Here is a 17047-nt window from a genome sequence, read left to right as displayed (position 1 = left end):
AATGGGGGTGCAATTAAAACTATGGATGCTACTGGGGTCCTAATACATAAGCACAAATACCTCAGAGGGAAGTATCCACGGGAGGATAACACGGAAGGATTTGAAAACAGGATGGGAATTTTAAAATCAAAACTTTGGATGTCTCAGAGTCAATATCAGAGAGCACAGGATTAATAGACAAACAGGAGTTGGTGTCAATGAGGATACAGGCAACAGAGTTTTGGATACCCTCAAGTGTTTGGGGGTTAAAATTTTGAAAGACCTGCTAGGATAATTTGGAAAAGACATGTCTAGAAGGAACGACAATGTGGTTAAAGTTTTCAGCAGGTGGTGAGTTGAGACAGGGTGAAGTAGAGGGATAGTATGGTGGTGGCTTAGTTGGAATTGTGCGGCCGGAAATTCATCTTGAAGTTCAAGTGTGATGAACAAAAATATAGAAGAAAAATGTGCATTTATATAGTATTTATCACAACCTCCAGACGTCTTAAAGTGCATCTGAGTTCACAAAGTACTTCTGAATTACTGTGGTAATGCAGGAAACATGATAGCCAATTTTGCACTCAGCAAAATTGGACAAATTGCAATATGATAAGGACCGAATATCCCTTTGCATGATGTTGACTGAGGCAGGGAAACAGGGACAGCTCTTCTTCATATCCACCAGATCAGGAACCTTGGGGACTCAATGTAATGCTGGAAGATTGTGTGCTGCACTGGCAAAGACAAAGTACTGCACTAGAATGTCTGCCTTAATCTTTGAGCCTAAATCCTCAACTTGAAGCCAAAACTGTCACAAAGGCAAAAATGCTAAGAACTGAATCACTGCTTTTAGTCTCAAACCATGGTAGGCAGGAAAATGGAGTCAGTCGTCAGGGGTATGAAAATACTGGTTTCTGCCTTCTCAATATTGTAATTGGAAGCAATTTTTTGCTCCATCGGTAGTAGGTGCCAGAGAAGCAGTCTGAATTTAGTGGTAGTCGAGGAGTTGACAGAAGTGATAGTAAGGTGGAATGGGTATCGTTAATACACATATGAAAATGAATTCTGTACTTTTGGATGATGTCACCAAAGGGCAGCGTGTAGATGATAAATATGATGAGGCCAAGGATTGAAAGCTCCAGATGTAATGATTCAACAGCAAGAGGGCAAACTACTGCAGGCGATAATCTGGAAATGATTAGAAACATAGGACTGAAACAAAGGTGACATTAGTCCTCCCAGATGTAAGGCAGTAGAGGGGCGTTAAAAAGGATGAATGATCAACTGCATATAAAGCTGTCAAAAAAGACAGAGGGATAGTTTACCTTTGTTACAGTCAGAACAATATAATCAATAAACTCTTATTAAACTGAGGAAGAAGTAGCACAGAACAGAAAGTGTAGATTGGAAGACATTATAATTAGACTTCCATTACATACCATAAACAGATTTGTTGTTACTGGTTTTCATTTACTCTTTTTAAACCTATTCCACACATTTGTGGTGGAGAATAATTTAGTAATTTCCTTTTTGCTAAATTTGAAGTTTGTCCCAGCTCTTAAACCCAATCAGTGGCTTTGGTTACAAGTTAATTATCCATTTTATCTAGGAATATCAAAAATATGCAAGGCCAATTTTTTTTTATATAAATGTTTCATCTCTAATTAGTTTTTGTTGTGGCATTGCCATTTAATCACCACCACCCCCTCCACAAAAAACGCTTCAGTAAAAACAACAAAGCAAATTGGTCAAAATGAAAAAAAGTCAGGTGACGGCATCGAACACATGAAACACAGCTCAAACTTAATTCCATTAGAGACAGACTGCCTCCGCAGAATTGAGGTTAGTAGCACTGAACAAGACATCATTTCATTTGCTGTGGTCTTCCTGCTAGCCTTGACATTCTTTCCCAGGCTGAAACAATGCAGGCTGGTGCCCTGAACACCATACACCCCCAGTTTCACATTTCTTTCAGGCCTAGAACCTGTTTGTTCTTTTCCTTTCACTGAACTGAATTTTAGTCTGAATCAGTCAGTCACTGCCATCTGGTAGATCCTTATAGCAGCTGATCAAGAGACCAAATTGATATTCTCATAAGGAGGATCTGTGCACATGCCATGGGCTTTAATTGACATCAACAAATGGTGAAAAGTACAATAACTTACTGAATTAGAAATTGTTGCAGGATCATATAATCAGCACCATTTTTATTCTGAGTTCCTGGCAATCACTGTCATCATGTAACACACATAATCCTGAGTTACAACTATATTTTTGTTAGTTCATCAAAAACCTGGAACTTCCTTCCTACAGATGCATCTACACCAGGTGATGTACAGGGGTTCATCACCACGCTCTTAAAAACAATTAAGGATGGGCAACAAATGCTGGCATTGCCAATAATGTCCATACCCATGAAAGAATAAACAACAAACACAGGAGGCAGCATTCAGTCCTTCATCCCTATTCCATTCTTAAATGAACAACAATTGACACTGACGATCGGGAAAACTGTTGACACAGAGAATGATGTAGAGGTGCCGGTTTTGGTCTGGGATGGACAAAGCTAAAAAATCACAAATACCAGATTGCAATCCAACGGGTTTATTTGGAAATACAAGCTTTCAGAGTGCTGCTCCTTCGTCAGGCAGCTAATGGAGTAGGATCATAGGACACAGAATTTATAACAAAAGATCAGTGTCATAAAATTAATGCAATATATTGAACAAACCTAGATTGCTGTTAAGTCTTACCATCTTTTAGAATGGGTTGCAGGTTTCGATTCATTAATATGTAAATTCCAGAACTTCTTTCAAGTCACATTCCTGAGATAACTTAAAGTTTTATAACAAAAAGGTGACATCGTCGCTCAGCTCAAACAATGCATTAAAGGTGCGAGATTAGAGTCTGTACATATTCCAATCTTGAGTCAGACTGGTTCTACTTCTAAAGTAGGAATTTATAAAATGTCATACGGATTATAAAAAAAATTGACTGCTGACAGATTGTGTGTTTGTTGAACAAAATAATGTATCTGCAAAAGCAATTATGCAAATTCAACCCCGAGACTTATATGTGTGCACGCATGCGAGGGAGGGAGAAAGGAGAGAGAGAGAGAGAGAGAGAGAGAAGCTTGTTCTCATGTTTGCATGGGTGTGAGTATATGCCTGTCTGTGAGAGGGTGCGTGCATGGGAATGATTGCCATCCAACATTACCATTTTCCCTTTTGGTTAGTATCAGTCCAAACAGTTTCCTGCTGATCCCACTGACTTCAGTTTTGCCAGTAGGGATCCTTGCGGCCCAACTGGTCAAATATTTCCTTATATAAAAGGGAGCAGCTAAATAGCAGAGGGTGAACTAAAGAGCAGGTCTATGATGAGGCGGAAGCCTGGAGAGAACAAAAGCAAATCAGCTGATGTGTGAGACAAAAGGAGATGGCTATGGACAAAGAAACAAAAAACAAAACTGAAGATATAAACAAGACAGAATTATTAATAATAGATGCTGCATAAACAGATGCAGACGTTATAATCAGAATTTGTTGGACTTCATGTTTAGTCTGAAAGGTGTATAGTGCCTGATTAAAACAAAGTTAAAATGCACATAACACCAGGTTACAGTCCAACACGTTTATTTGAAAGCATTAGCTTTCAGAGTGCTGTTCCTTCATCAGGTAGCTGTGGAACAGGATCATAAGACAGAATTAATAGCAAAAGATTATAGTGTCATGCAACTGAAATGATATATTAAACAAACCTATATTGCTAAGTCTTTCTTTTTTTATATATAATGGGTTGAAGGTTTTGGTTCATTAATATGTAAACCCCAGAACTTCTTTTAAGTCACATTCTCGAGATAACTTACAATTTTATAAAGAAAGTGACATGTCAGCTTAGACAATGCATTAAGGGTATGAGGTTAGAGTCTCTCTGTATCACAATCTTGAGTCAGACTGGTTCTATTTACAAAGTAGGAATTGATAAAATATTACATGGGTTGACTGACTGCAGATTGTATTCTGTTTTGGTCAAAAAGTGCACAAACTCACCCCATAGACTTGTATGCAAACATGAGAGACAGAGACAGACAGACAACATGTGAGTGCACATCAGAAAGTATATGTTTGTGTATGTGCATGCTTGGTAAAGTGTGTCAGAGTGTGATTGAGTATAAGCCTGTGAAACAGTATGTGTGTGGGTGGGAGTGTGGGAGGTGTGTGTGTGTATGCGTGCATGTGTTATTTTCAGCAGACGTAAAGTGGATATTCCAGGAGTGAAGCTGGTCAAAACTCCTCGGTTTTAAACAAAACAGAACTTATTTAGAGTACCAAATGAAACACACATAAAAGAGAACAGAATACAGAATAATTTAACCTATCCGAAAACCCAACAGACTACCCCAACTTAATGATGCTGTATTAAATATGTGTACGTCCCCATACAACAAAAAAGGTAAAATCAAACACAGGAGCTTACAGGAGAGGTGGAGATGGCAGAGAGGTTCAGCATGGAACACCTTATTCCATGTAACTCTTTCTTTGACCAGCAGCCTCAAAACACTGACTGACAGCTTGCTTGCTCTGAGCAACCAGACTGCGAAAACCAAAGCCAAACCAAACCAGAGTAAAGTTGGGCTGGGAGAACTAGCCACTTCCCTTTCATTGTAAGTTTTTTTTTTAAAAACTTAAAAGCTTCTTCTCGTAGATCAACCCAGACATTTTGGCAACTCTGCCTTGTACAACACTTTTGAAAAAGCCAAGGACAACGTAACTTTGTTAATGGAGCAGCATCATCACAATAAGGTAGCAAATACAGTCAGTGGGCTTATTGCAAATTCCACAGCAAGTCTTTCACTTTGAGCTTCCAATACACTTTATATCCAATTTATGAAACCCCAGGCTCTTCAAACCCTTCCATTTCATTTGGCAGAATGCTACGCCTCTCACGATTTTATTTCAATATAAAGCACCCACTAATTCAATAGGAATTATTTCTCCACCCTAAAGTTTAAGGTGACAGTTTTCTTCGACTCCGCTAGTTCAAGATGAAACACTTTCCAAATTCATTCATGGGATGTGGATGCCATGGCAGTTCACTATTGCACTTCCCTAGTTGCAATCAAGAGGCTGATGGCTGCCTTCTTGAACCTCTGCAATTTATTAGGGAGTGAGTTCCAAATCTTTGACCCAGTGACACTGAAGAAACGGCAAAGTATTTACAAGTCAGGATGGTTATAGGTGTGGTATTCCCAAGTATCTGCTGTTCTTGTCATTCTAGATAGTAGTGGTTGTAGGTTTGGAAAGTGTAGTCTAAGGAGTCTTGGTGAATTTCTGTAGTGCACCTTGCAGATGGTACATACTGCTGCTGCTGAGCATTGGTGTTGAAGGGTATGAACATTTGTGGTTGTGCTGACAATCAAGTGGGCAGCATTATCACGGATGGTGTCAAACTTCTTGAGTGTTTTTGGAACTGCAGTCATCCAGGAAATTGGGTAGTGTTCCATTATAATCTTGAGTTATGCCTTGTAGATGGTGGACAAATTTTGAATTGTCAGAAGGAGAGTTACTTACTGCAGAATTCCTAGCCTCTGTCATGCCCTTGTGGCCACAGTATTTATAGAAGTAGTCCAGTTTAGGAGATAGTAATGCCATTGAATGTCAAGGGGAGATGGTTGAGTTCTCTCTGAAGATCACCATTGTCTACCACTCATGTGGCACAAATGTTGCTTGCCACTTGTCAGCACAAACCAACATTTTGTTTAAGCCTCGCTGCTTTTGAAGATGGAGTACTTCAGTATCTGAGTCATCCTGAATGTCATTGAACACGGTACAGTTTTCACTGTCATGATCCACTCAGGAAAGTGTGCTGACTCTCAGGGTCAACTATTTCCAGATTGTCACAAAAGTTAAAATCAAATTATTCAAAGTCCCCACTTTACCTCCCTCACAAACTCAGGTTAACAGAATACACTGATCAGGTTTTTCTATTTATCAAGAAACTATTGTTCATTACAAATAAATCAGTTCTAACCACAAATATAACATCAACTTATAACTTTTTGTATTAAACTCTACACCTGCTCAAATCCCTACATATATATGCAGAGTGATGCAAACAATGAAAATAAATGTGTTATGGGGAGAAAAAATAAGGAATACAGCTCAATAACTCCAATCCACAGGATTCAGTTACATATCCTTTTGCTTGATCAAAGTCCTTCTGATCTCTGATTATCTTCATTCCAAGTTTTCTCAATTCACCAATTCAACTTTTTCTAGTTCCCACAGCTTAAATTAGCATCCTTTTCTCCTTTTGATCCACAATCCAAAATAAAGAAAAATAAAATGATGTGAGCTTTACATCAGTGAATATGCCCAATTCTGACGTTTTGATTGAGGGAAGGTCCTTTATGAAACAGCTGAAGATGGTTGGGACAGGACACCATCATGAGGAACACTAGTTGCAATGTCCTGGAGCTGTGAAGAATGAACTTTAACAACCACAACAACCTTCCCTTGTCCCTTGATGTCACACTCAGTCACATGTGGGTGGACCTCTGAAATTGTGCACATTTGAATCAAGGCTATGGTGAGATTAGGAACTGAGCAGATCTGCTGGGACCCAAACTGCGCATCACTTAAGCAAGTGTTTTTTTGACAGCACTGTTAATGACCTCTTTCATCACTTTGCTGATGAACAAGAGTAGACTGATTTCAGAGCTTAGATCTAACCCACCTTACCCCAGTTCAAAGCATAATTTCTTCCCTCATGCTGACACTGTCTCATTGTAGCCAGTTCATGTTGGTATGCTTAAGTCATCCCCTCAGTTCTGCCCTTTTCTTTACTCTTGGCTTCCTGTTACACCTTTTAAAACTTTTCTACGACTGAACTTATCAGATTGAGAGGGAGGCATTGGCCTAGTGGTATTATCATTGGACTGCTAATCCAAAGACCCAGGTCACACTCTGGGGACCCGGGTTCAAAACCACCACTGCAGATGGTGGAAATCGAATTCATTAAAAATCTAGAATTAAGAGTAAAATGATTATTATGAATCCATTGCTGATTGTCAGAAAATCCCATCTGGTTCACTAATGTCCTTTAGGGAAGGACATGTGACTCCACACCCACAACAATGTGGTTGAATCTCAACTACTTTACCTGCCTCTGGGCAATGAGGCATGGGCAATGAATGCTGGCCGAACCAGCATGCTCCATTAGGAAATATTTCTGCTCAGACAGTAGTGGCTGCTGATCAAGCAGATGAAGGGACCATCATGTTAAAATGTTAGAAGTTCATGGTGATCAAGTTAGCTAACAAAAATCCCTTTTTCCTCAATAGCACTTTCCAAACCTGAATTTTCTACATAGGACAATGACTGCAGATACATAGGAACACCACTTTCTGTAAGGTTCCGTCCAGGCTACACATAATCTTGAACTATATCACCATCCATTCAAAGTTGCTAGGTCAAAGCCCTGAAACTGTCTTCCTTATGATTTGGAATTGCCAGTGTTGGACTGGTGTGTACAAAGTTAAAAATCACACAACACCAGGTTATAGTCCAACAGGTTAAATTGGAAGCACATTAGCTTTCGGAGTGCCGCTCCTTCATCAGTTGGTTGTGGAGGACACAATTGTAAGGCACAGAATTTATAGCAAAAGTTTACAGTGTGATGTAACTGAAATTAGACATTGAAAAATACCTTGACAGACAATCAAGGTATTTTTCAATGTGTAATTTCAGTTACATCACACTATAAACCTTTGCTATAAATTCTGTGCCTTACAATTGTGTCCTCCACAAACACCTGATAAAGGAGCAGCGCTCTGAAAGCGAGTGTGCTTCCAATTAAACCTGTTGGACTATAACCTGGTGTTATATGATTTTTAACTTTGTCTTCCTCATAGTATTGTGGGCATACCTACATTCCAAGGACTGCAATGGTTCAACAAGGCAGTTTGCCACCATTTTCTTAACTGCAATTAGACATTGACAACAATGCTGATCTAACCGATATCCCATTAACAAATTATAAAAAAAAGTTCATGAAACTAGTTCACTAAAAGTTTAAAAATAACAAGAAATTTATTTGACATGCAAGATATAATGGTAACAGAACTTTTGAATTACTGTCTCAAATAGCATCCAACACCATGGGAAAATTGAAAGGCAAAGTTCTATAATGGAAAATTCTAAAAATACTTAAAATTAAAACATGAAAAACTGCATGCTTTTCCAATTTTGCTAAAACATCTATTGCTTTTGCTCATTCTATAACAAATGTAAAGATTAAATTATACCAAACAAACTAGTCAGTTTCTTTGAAACAGAAGTTAATACATTTTCACTGCAGAGAATTATACTTGATGCCGTTGATTATTTGGCAATGTGGAGAGACAGCAACAGGTTTATACAATCTTCAGAGGTGAAAATCCTCAACCTTTTGTATGGAATGTGTAGTTTCCCGCTACTTGGTACTGACCAGCTGCAAACTTTAGGAAAATTGACTGTAATTGTGTGGTAAGTGTAGTGAATCACTACAAAGCTACACCTTTGACAGAGACCTTCAACACAACTGGAAAGCCTGATGGGAGAAACGCCATGTTTTGCTTAGTATTCGGGTTGGTTTGTTCTTTCCCAGAAAAGGTAGGAAAGGCCACAGGCATTGCTAAGTATACAGCCAAGATGCATAAAGCCACAAGAATTCTCGCAGTTGAATCTAAAACCAATATGAACAGACTTTGGCACTTAGCCAAGGTCAAGTACAGTTAGTAAGAAAGTCAAATTAACTACTGAATTTATACCATTGAAGACAATATAAAAAATACTAACATTTTAATTATAAATATAATAATTTCTAAAAAGTTTCCATGCTTCTGACTTGCCAACAAAACTCATTGCCTATTTCCTGGCAATATCATTAGTACTAACAAAGAAAACTGACATACCAAACCACAAGGTAAATCTTTTTAAGAAGTAATTATCAGATGTCAAAAGACATTATTGTGTACTGCAGCTGTGACTATATAATTACCTGCTTGCATTACTGCAAACCGTAGTTCAGATTTAATAGTTCAGTTGAGAGTACTCTGAAATGCATTTGGTCCACTATTACCCTTTCCAAATATTCTTTCACTCACAGGTCCAACCCTGGGAACATTACAAGCTGAGACATAGGTCAATAAGAAACATTGGCAAACACAATAGCCATTGCCTCAAACAGTGCTGTTGACAGACACTAGCACAAAGGCACTGAATAGAGTCCCCCTCAGTTCTCACACACAGCGAAGAATGAGTCAGTGTACTGCTGCTTTGGTGCTCTGTTTGTACAGTGTATACAGCTTTTGTCTGCAGCCACTGTTCTCTTCTGAATGCGGACTAAATAGTCTAGGAAGTGCAATCATAAGAAAAGCCTTTTACTCCTACCTCCAGCCAGCACAACGTTCAGTGCGTGTGATAGGCCAGCAAAGAAGTCTAAAGTCATCTCTTTAAGTATAAAGCCACTTTTACTTGCCTGAGTTAACTGCTAATTTGAATCCTTCAGCTCAACCATAGATTGTAACCCTTTCCTATCTGCTTAATAGCTGGCCATAAATTAATGTTACTAACTAATGATAACAAAAATTGTACTGTAATAATCTGCAAAATTCAAAAACCTATGATTAGAAAGTGAAATTTCTTAAAACACCTTTACACTAGGTAGAAGGTTCGGCATATATTAGTGCTGCTCCGAACTGCCCCTTAGTAGATAGGAACTGAATTCAGCTCAAAAGTAGACGCATTCGACTAATAAAGATGCTTGGTTACAAAATCTATGAGAAACTTATTTTTCCATGCTTTAATTGCAGAAAAATCTCATGCTTACAATGTGCTGTGTCAAAGTGGAGAGTATGACGTAATCTAAGCACGAATTAAAGAATTTTAAACTTGAGGTGTTGGAAATTACAAAACCAAGTAATTCAGCAATGTCAGCGTAACGGGTTAGTTGGATTGGGCACGCAACAGGGTATAATGTAGCAAATTTTGGATAACTTTGTAGTACTTAGAATGTTTTTAAATTATATTATTCTCTTCGGCACTGAAATGTCTAATACACAAAAAAAATTATATAATTGTTTATCTTATCTCATAATTTGATTGAACGTATTTGATGAACTTCTTTAATGTCGTGGAAGGGCATAAGAATTTTTTTTCCCATTCATTAATTCACTGCATGAGGGTGCTAAGCCCGCTTATTGCTCAGTGGGCAGTTAAGTGTCAACAACTACATTGCTGAGGGTCTGGAGTCACATTTGGTCAGACCAGTTTTTCTTTTTTAAAGGACATTAGTGAACCAGATTTCTTCTAAGTTGGTAATGGTTGCATGGCCAACATTATGTGCCAAGGAGTGATTTTAACTCAAGTGCCCAGAAAAGTACCTGGATCTCTGGATTAACAGCCTAGTGATAACACTACTATGCCATCACCTCCTCACACCACATACTAATTTAGGTCGTAAGGAGAACCTGTTTGGTAAATAGATGAATGCTAAGCAACTGAGAAAAATCATGAGGGTACTGGTGAGGTAACCACATAATAAGTTGCAGGCAGGTTGAGAAAGAGGAGAGATTTGTTTATCACAGTCACACATTTTGAGACACCAAAAACAGTTTTCGCAATGCTAGGGAGATGAACTGTAACATGATTGGATGTATGCATTTCAATTCAGATGCCTTTAGAAACTGGACAAATTCCTGGATTCAAATTGCTAACACAGTATTACAAAAGATAGGTAGGATTTTGTGAGATGTACTCCAGAATTAGTTTTAATTACCTTTAAGGGTCAAGGTGAAATTTTCCAGAATTGCATTTCTCTCAAACTGGTCCGGCATTTATACATATATTTATAACAATTGATCAGATGAACTGAGGGCAGCTGATACCAGACTAGAAAGTCTGGGTCTTTGGTTAGTGTGGGAGTTGGGTGAAGTGAGGGAAAGAGATATTGCATTCCCTAATCTATTTGGAGAGCACCACTTCAGCCTGACATCTTAGAAGTCCAGTAATGACTTAGGTATAAGCTAAGAGAGGCAGATCTTTTTCCCTTCTCTGCTATCATTTACTCTGAGCTTAAAATTGATTAATTTGGCAGCATCTCATTTCCAGGAGCCAGAATTTATTTGCACTGATTACTTTGCACCTTGACTTTCACGGTGCTTGGTACTAGTCAATATCATCAGATTCCAAAAACTGGTTCACTGATGTCCTTTAAGGAAGAAAACAGCCATCCTTACCTGGTCTGGACTATATGAGACTCCAGAACTACAACAATGTGGTTAACTCTTAACTGCCCTCTGGGATGGAATTAATACGAATAAAATGCCTGTATGGCAGTAAACTGCATTTTGCCTTAAGCATTTTTTTTTAGTGGAAATAACTGTACAATTAGGGTTATTCTATTTATGGTGGTCACTATGTTCTGAACTAGTTTTGATGGCCGTCAGAAGTAGATGGAGAATTCAGAAAAGAATTTCACAGAATATGTTATTTCTCAAATTGGCCCAAGTGTTTTTCTAAACGTGTATTTTTGCACTTACCATGTGATTATAAGGCTGCTGACAAATGAGGAGTATGATGTCTAATTGTAACATGACTATGACACAGATGCACCAAACGAATTGAGAGCAGCTAATATAGACTGGACAGTTTGCAAGTTTGGTTTGTATGAAAATTTGGTGAAGTGGTGGATTAAAATGTGCTTTTACTTTCCCTAACTTATTTGGACAGCACCACTTCAACTGCTAGGGGTCAGAATTTTTAAAAAGTGCCATTTCAAGTCCATTAAGCTGATCAGCCTGCATGTGTTTTGAATAAGTAGCTGTGTAAATAGGCCATTAGAGTTAGGGAGGGTCTAAAACTTTACTATCAAACTGAAGACAGTTTTAAGTGATATTAGCATTTAATAGACACAGTAAAATTGTAAGAAAAGCAATTAGTATCATGCGAGTGTATAAATTAATTATATTTAACAAATAACACACAGACAGTAATGGGACAGGTTTAGTGTTGCAGCCGTGGTATGTGAGGGATTCTGGACCTGGAAGTGGTCCAGGGCAAACACAACTAGAGCAAATGGCTAAAATTCCAGGAACTTTATATCAGAATTGTTGAATTTGAAGCAGAGTTGTCAGGAAGGAGGAGAAACTGAGACACACTTTGCTCCAGAAGGCAGTCATGTCCCTTAATATAGTTAAGTCCAATTCTGCCTATAGGGTGACCACAGTGAGGCAAAGTTGGACAATAATCTACTGCCGGAGCCTCTGCCAGTGCAATTACCTTATAAGTCTGAGGGGTTTACCTGTGCGAATACAAACAAGTTTTGTAGGGATGAGGAGCAGGCTGAGCAGGGCATATTGGTTCAGGATACCTTTTAAGTGGCATCGGTAGGGGGTTGCAAGTAAACAGTAAATAGTTAGTGTACTAGTTGAAGATAGTATAACGATGGAGATGAACAATCTTCTGTACAGGCCAGACTATGAGTCCAGAACACTATAATGTCAACTAAAAGTAAGGGTTCAAGTCTCCTGCTCAGGGCTGGACAGGAACTTAGAGGTGGTATTTTGGAATGTGAGTGGTGCACCCAGTTATTATGATCTATCTAGATACTAATGCCAGAGATAGGACCAAGAAAGAGGTTATGCTTTGACAGCGTGAGGAACTAAGTATCAAACTGAACATTATCAATCATGGATAATTAGAATCAGATTATTACCTGCACAACATGTCATTTGGCAGAAGGCATATAAGATTAGTGAAATGAATACATGATTCAGATGCTGGTATGGGAGAAATGGGTTCCAATTTGAGAGGTTTTGGCACCAGTACTAGGAAAAGTGAGGACTGTACAGTTGGGGCAGTTTGCACCTGGACTATGCTGGTACCAGCATTCTAGCAAACCATATAACTTGATAAGTAGGAAGAATTTATCTAAACAATGATGGTGAGAGGTTAATCTTGTAGCTGTTGCAGTTCAAGGGCACAAGTGAAGACCATAAGACCATAAGACATAGGAGTGGAAGTAAGACCATTCGGCCCATCGAGTCCACTCCGCCATTCAATCATGGCTGCTGGGCACTTCAACTCCACTTACCCGCATTCTCCCCGTAGCCCTTAATTCCCCGAGACAACAAGAATCTATCAATCTCTGCCTTGAAGACATTTAGCACTCTGCACTCTGTGACAATGAATTCCACAGGCCCACCACTCTCTGGCTGAAGAAATGTCTCCGCATTTCTGTTCTGAATTGACCCCCTCTAGTTTTAAGGCTGTGTCCAGTGGTCCTAGTCTGCTCACCTAACGGAAACAATTTCCTAGCATCCACCCTTTCCAAGCCATGTATTATCTTGTACGTTTCTATTAAGTCTCCCCTTAATCTTCTAAACTCCAATGAATACAATCCCAGGATCCTCAGCCGTTCCTCATATGTTAGACCTACCATTCCAGGGATCATCCGTGTGAATCTCCGCTGGACACGTTCCAGTGCCAGTATGTCCTTCCTGAGGTGTGGGGACCAAAACTGGACACAGTACTCCAAATGGGGCCTAACCAGAGCTTTATAAAGTCTCAGTAGCACAATGGTGCTTTTATATTCCAACCCTCTTGAGATAAGTGACAACATTGCATTCGCTTTCTTAATCACAGACTCAACCTGCAAGGCAGCAGAACAAATTAGTAAAACAGGAAATGAGAGTCAGAGAACAGCAAAGATGTGCAGAGAATAAACCTAAGAATACACCAACAGTCAAGACTATATGTGACAAAGATAACAAAAAGATAAAACCAAAGACTCTAAATCAGATAGCACATAGCATTTGCAAGAGTAAAGGAATTGATTGCACTTGGATTAAACAAATATGATCTGACAGCTACTACAAAGATGCATGATGGGAAGGATTGCGACCTGAATATTGAGGGATATAGGACCTTCTCAGTTTCTCCACCACTTCTAGTTTTCGTCTGTTTTTGTTAAGAGGAAGTTGGGGCTCTGTGTATTCCAGTGTGCTCTCTTCTGCAATAATGAGCTGTATGAACAGAAGACAGGACCGATGAATATTTTAAGTGTTTTGGGCAGAACTGGCATCGGTAAATGGAGGTGATTGAAATCAGTTGTCCATTCACGTTTGCCTGGAATGCAGAAGAGGTTGGGTAAATATTCTACTGGGGACCAGGACTCAAGGATGCAATTTGTGAATAGGAGTTAATCAATAGCTACAAAATTATTAGAGTGATCAAAGGTCAAGGCTAAGCAATTGGCATTTTGAAAGTACAGTTATAATTTGCTCTTTCAAGGATAGAGGTAGAAGCAAGTAGAATTGGGATATGGAAAGACGATGTGAGCAGAAATGAAACATAAAAAGTTATCAGAAATGGCTTTTGCAATGTAATACAAAAGGAGTAATGAGACTACTTGAGATGGCAATGGAAAAAGGGCAGCCATGGATATGAAATCGGGAGTTTATGAAAGGAGAGAATAAGAGAGGATAAGAGCCAGTCAACCCAGATGAGAGAGCATGGCAAAATGAGATGGAGAATGAAATTATCAAATGGGAAACTATTCATTGCAGAGACTAAGGGAAGAAACAAGCAAAGATATCTTATACATTGCTGATAATGCGAGATATTGTTAAAACTTTTCTTCTTGCACTTCACCAAACATAACAAAAATACCACATATGAAGAGAGTAACAAATATACTTATCAGAAAAGGGTGCTGATGAGTGGTAATTGACCCAGATTGGACTAAGGTAACCAAATAATTAGAACTGTATCTTAAATGTGTGCATTAGTTTAAAATCAACCAATATACTTTCAGTACTTTGCTCAAAGCTACTTACTCTCCATCGACTGCTGGTCTTCTGCACACACAATGAAACTTGCCACCAAAGTCAATATAAAGATCATCACCCACAATATGGAAAATTTTACCAATGACTATTTTGTCTTTGGTCGGGCCCATCTGCATTAGAGGAGAGCGTCTCAATAATGATGCAAATGAGTCAATTTTCTGGGCAGTCACCTAAAAGAAAAACATTAAGACATTATAAAAATAAATATTTTGGAAGTATTAATAATTAATATAATTTCAATTGAATCTACTCTTTCAGGTCATATTTAACAATATTTTGTCCATGAAATCAATTTCAACAAAAATTAGCCCTGACATTGTGGTAGGTGTAGCAATTATGAAACTGACACCTCACGTTTTCACGACTCCTCTGAATCTATCAGCATTATCTGGAATCTGCAAATACCCAGTCAAATGCAGAAATCCAGTAGTTCCTGTCAGTGATTCTACGTTTCTCCAAAGGATATTCTGAAGTCCCACAGATTTGAACTGATGAGAACTTGCCTTTTTATGCTATTAAACTTGCAGTTAAAGCCCTGGAGCAGTTAGACCTGTTGAATGGGGTGTAACAGAGTTCTTAATGATATAAAGTGTTAAGAACTTTAAGCAGGAGGAAGCAACTCAGCTCCTTGAGCCTGACTGCCATTTAATAGGTGGTTGACAGTATCTCGTCCTCAACTTCACTTTTCGACCATACTTAAGGTCATAATAAGAATGAAACAGCTTCACCGGCTGTGAAAGCAAACTGTATATTTGCAGAAATTAAGATAGTTTCATTATGGAAGAAAATAATTTTGAATTTTTTAAAGCTTGATTTCAGCTTCTACATTAATCCGGTGTCTAAATCTCAATAACTTATCCTGATGTCTGCCAATTTTTTTTCATAAGTGAAGATATGCAGTGGATTTTATCTCCTGCTTTGTAAAAATTGGCTCTGTTTCATAGTTTGTCTTGCTTCACAACGTCACTATTGCAAGGTTCCAGAAGATCCCCTTAGCTTGTCGTTGGATTCAAACTGGACATCAGGTAAGGAGAAATCGTTGCAAAAGAGACAGATTAGGTCCCTGTGAAGAGTGTTCTTTGAGATCAATGGTGAATGCCATCGATTCACTGTTGACCACAAATTCTAGGCCAAAGTTGTAACTAAAGATCTAAATAAAGTCCATAATTCCTACTGTCAACTAGTTAAGTACCAAGACCTATAATTTTCAAAACTTTTGAGTGAATATTCTAGTCCATCTCCAGGAAAAAGACACAGAAATAACATTGTAGAATGGCTCCCTTCAGTGCTGTAACCATTCTCCTGAGACTTTCTATCCTAACGTCCAAATACATGCTAGCAAGACAACTTATTGGAATACAGAATGAGAAACATGTATTATTAGTTTGTAATTGTAGAAAGTCAAGGTTTGATAACATGCTGACTAAAACTCAACAGTTTTGGAGTGTCTTTTTGAAAATTCTGTCATGGCTTCCTTTGGAATCAAGATGACTTATGTATTAGCTAGGGAAACTAAGTCTTCTGCAAATCGTCACGCAAAAATAATTCTAATAAAATGTATCACAATTCTTTATGTTGTGTGTAAAAAAAAAGCACTTTGGTAGGAGCCAAAGTGACATCTAATTGTTAGGGAGGAGAAATCTATTTGGCCCATCTTAATTGCACCAGCTCACTAAATTAATAATATGCCTTAGCACTATCCTTCTGCCTTTCTCCGTAGCCCTTACATTGCTTTAACTCAAATAACCATCTAACGTCCTCTTGAATGCTTTAATTGAAAATGCCTCCACTATACTTTCAAGGCAGTGTATTCCAGACCCAAACTACTTACCCGAAAAAGCTTTTCTCTTGCCTCACATTTGCTTCTTCTGCAAGTTACCTTAAATTGGTGCCAGTTCTCAATCATTTTACAAATGGGGAGAGTTTCTCCCTACCTACAGAGTTTAGACCATTGTGATTTTGAAATCTTCTATCATATCTAACGTAACTCTTCTCCTCTGCAAGGAAAATATTCTCTAATCCTTCATATGTGTCATAAAAACTACCTAGAGATCTCTTCAATCTCTTATACACTCATATCCTTCCTGAAATCAGGCACCCAAAAATGTACACAAATGTGCAGCTGAGATCTATGTAGGGTCTTTTACAAGTTCAGTATAACTTCCTTCTCTCATTCCT

General features: G+C 38.4%; 1 protein-coding gene across 2 annotated transcripts in view; it reads right to left on the bottom strand.

Moving 5' to 3' along the window:
• tpd52 (tumor protein D52) overlaps nt 1–17047 on the bottom strand; it is a 152570-nt gene that overhangs the window by 42834 nt on the left and 92689 nt on the right. For both annotated transcript variants that reach the window (XM_072571334.1, XM_072571331.1), the window contains one exon: nt 14858–15039. In XM_072571334.1, the coding sequence (XP_072427435.1) occupies nt 14858–15039 (182 nt within the window). The remainder of the gene's footprint in view (nt 1–14857; nt 15040–17047) is intronic.

This window comes from Chiloscyllium punctatum, chromosome 5 (genome assembly GCF_047496795.1).
Source record: "Chiloscyllium punctatum isolate Juve2018m chromosome 5, sChiPun1.3, whole genome shotgun sequence".
Taxonomy (NCBI): Eukaryota; Metazoa; Chordata; class Chondrichthyes; order Orectolobiformes; family Hemiscylliidae; genus Chiloscyllium; species Chiloscyllium punctatum.
Note: the sequence above shows the minus strand (reverse complement) of the source record. Positions and strands in the feature narration are given on the sequence as shown.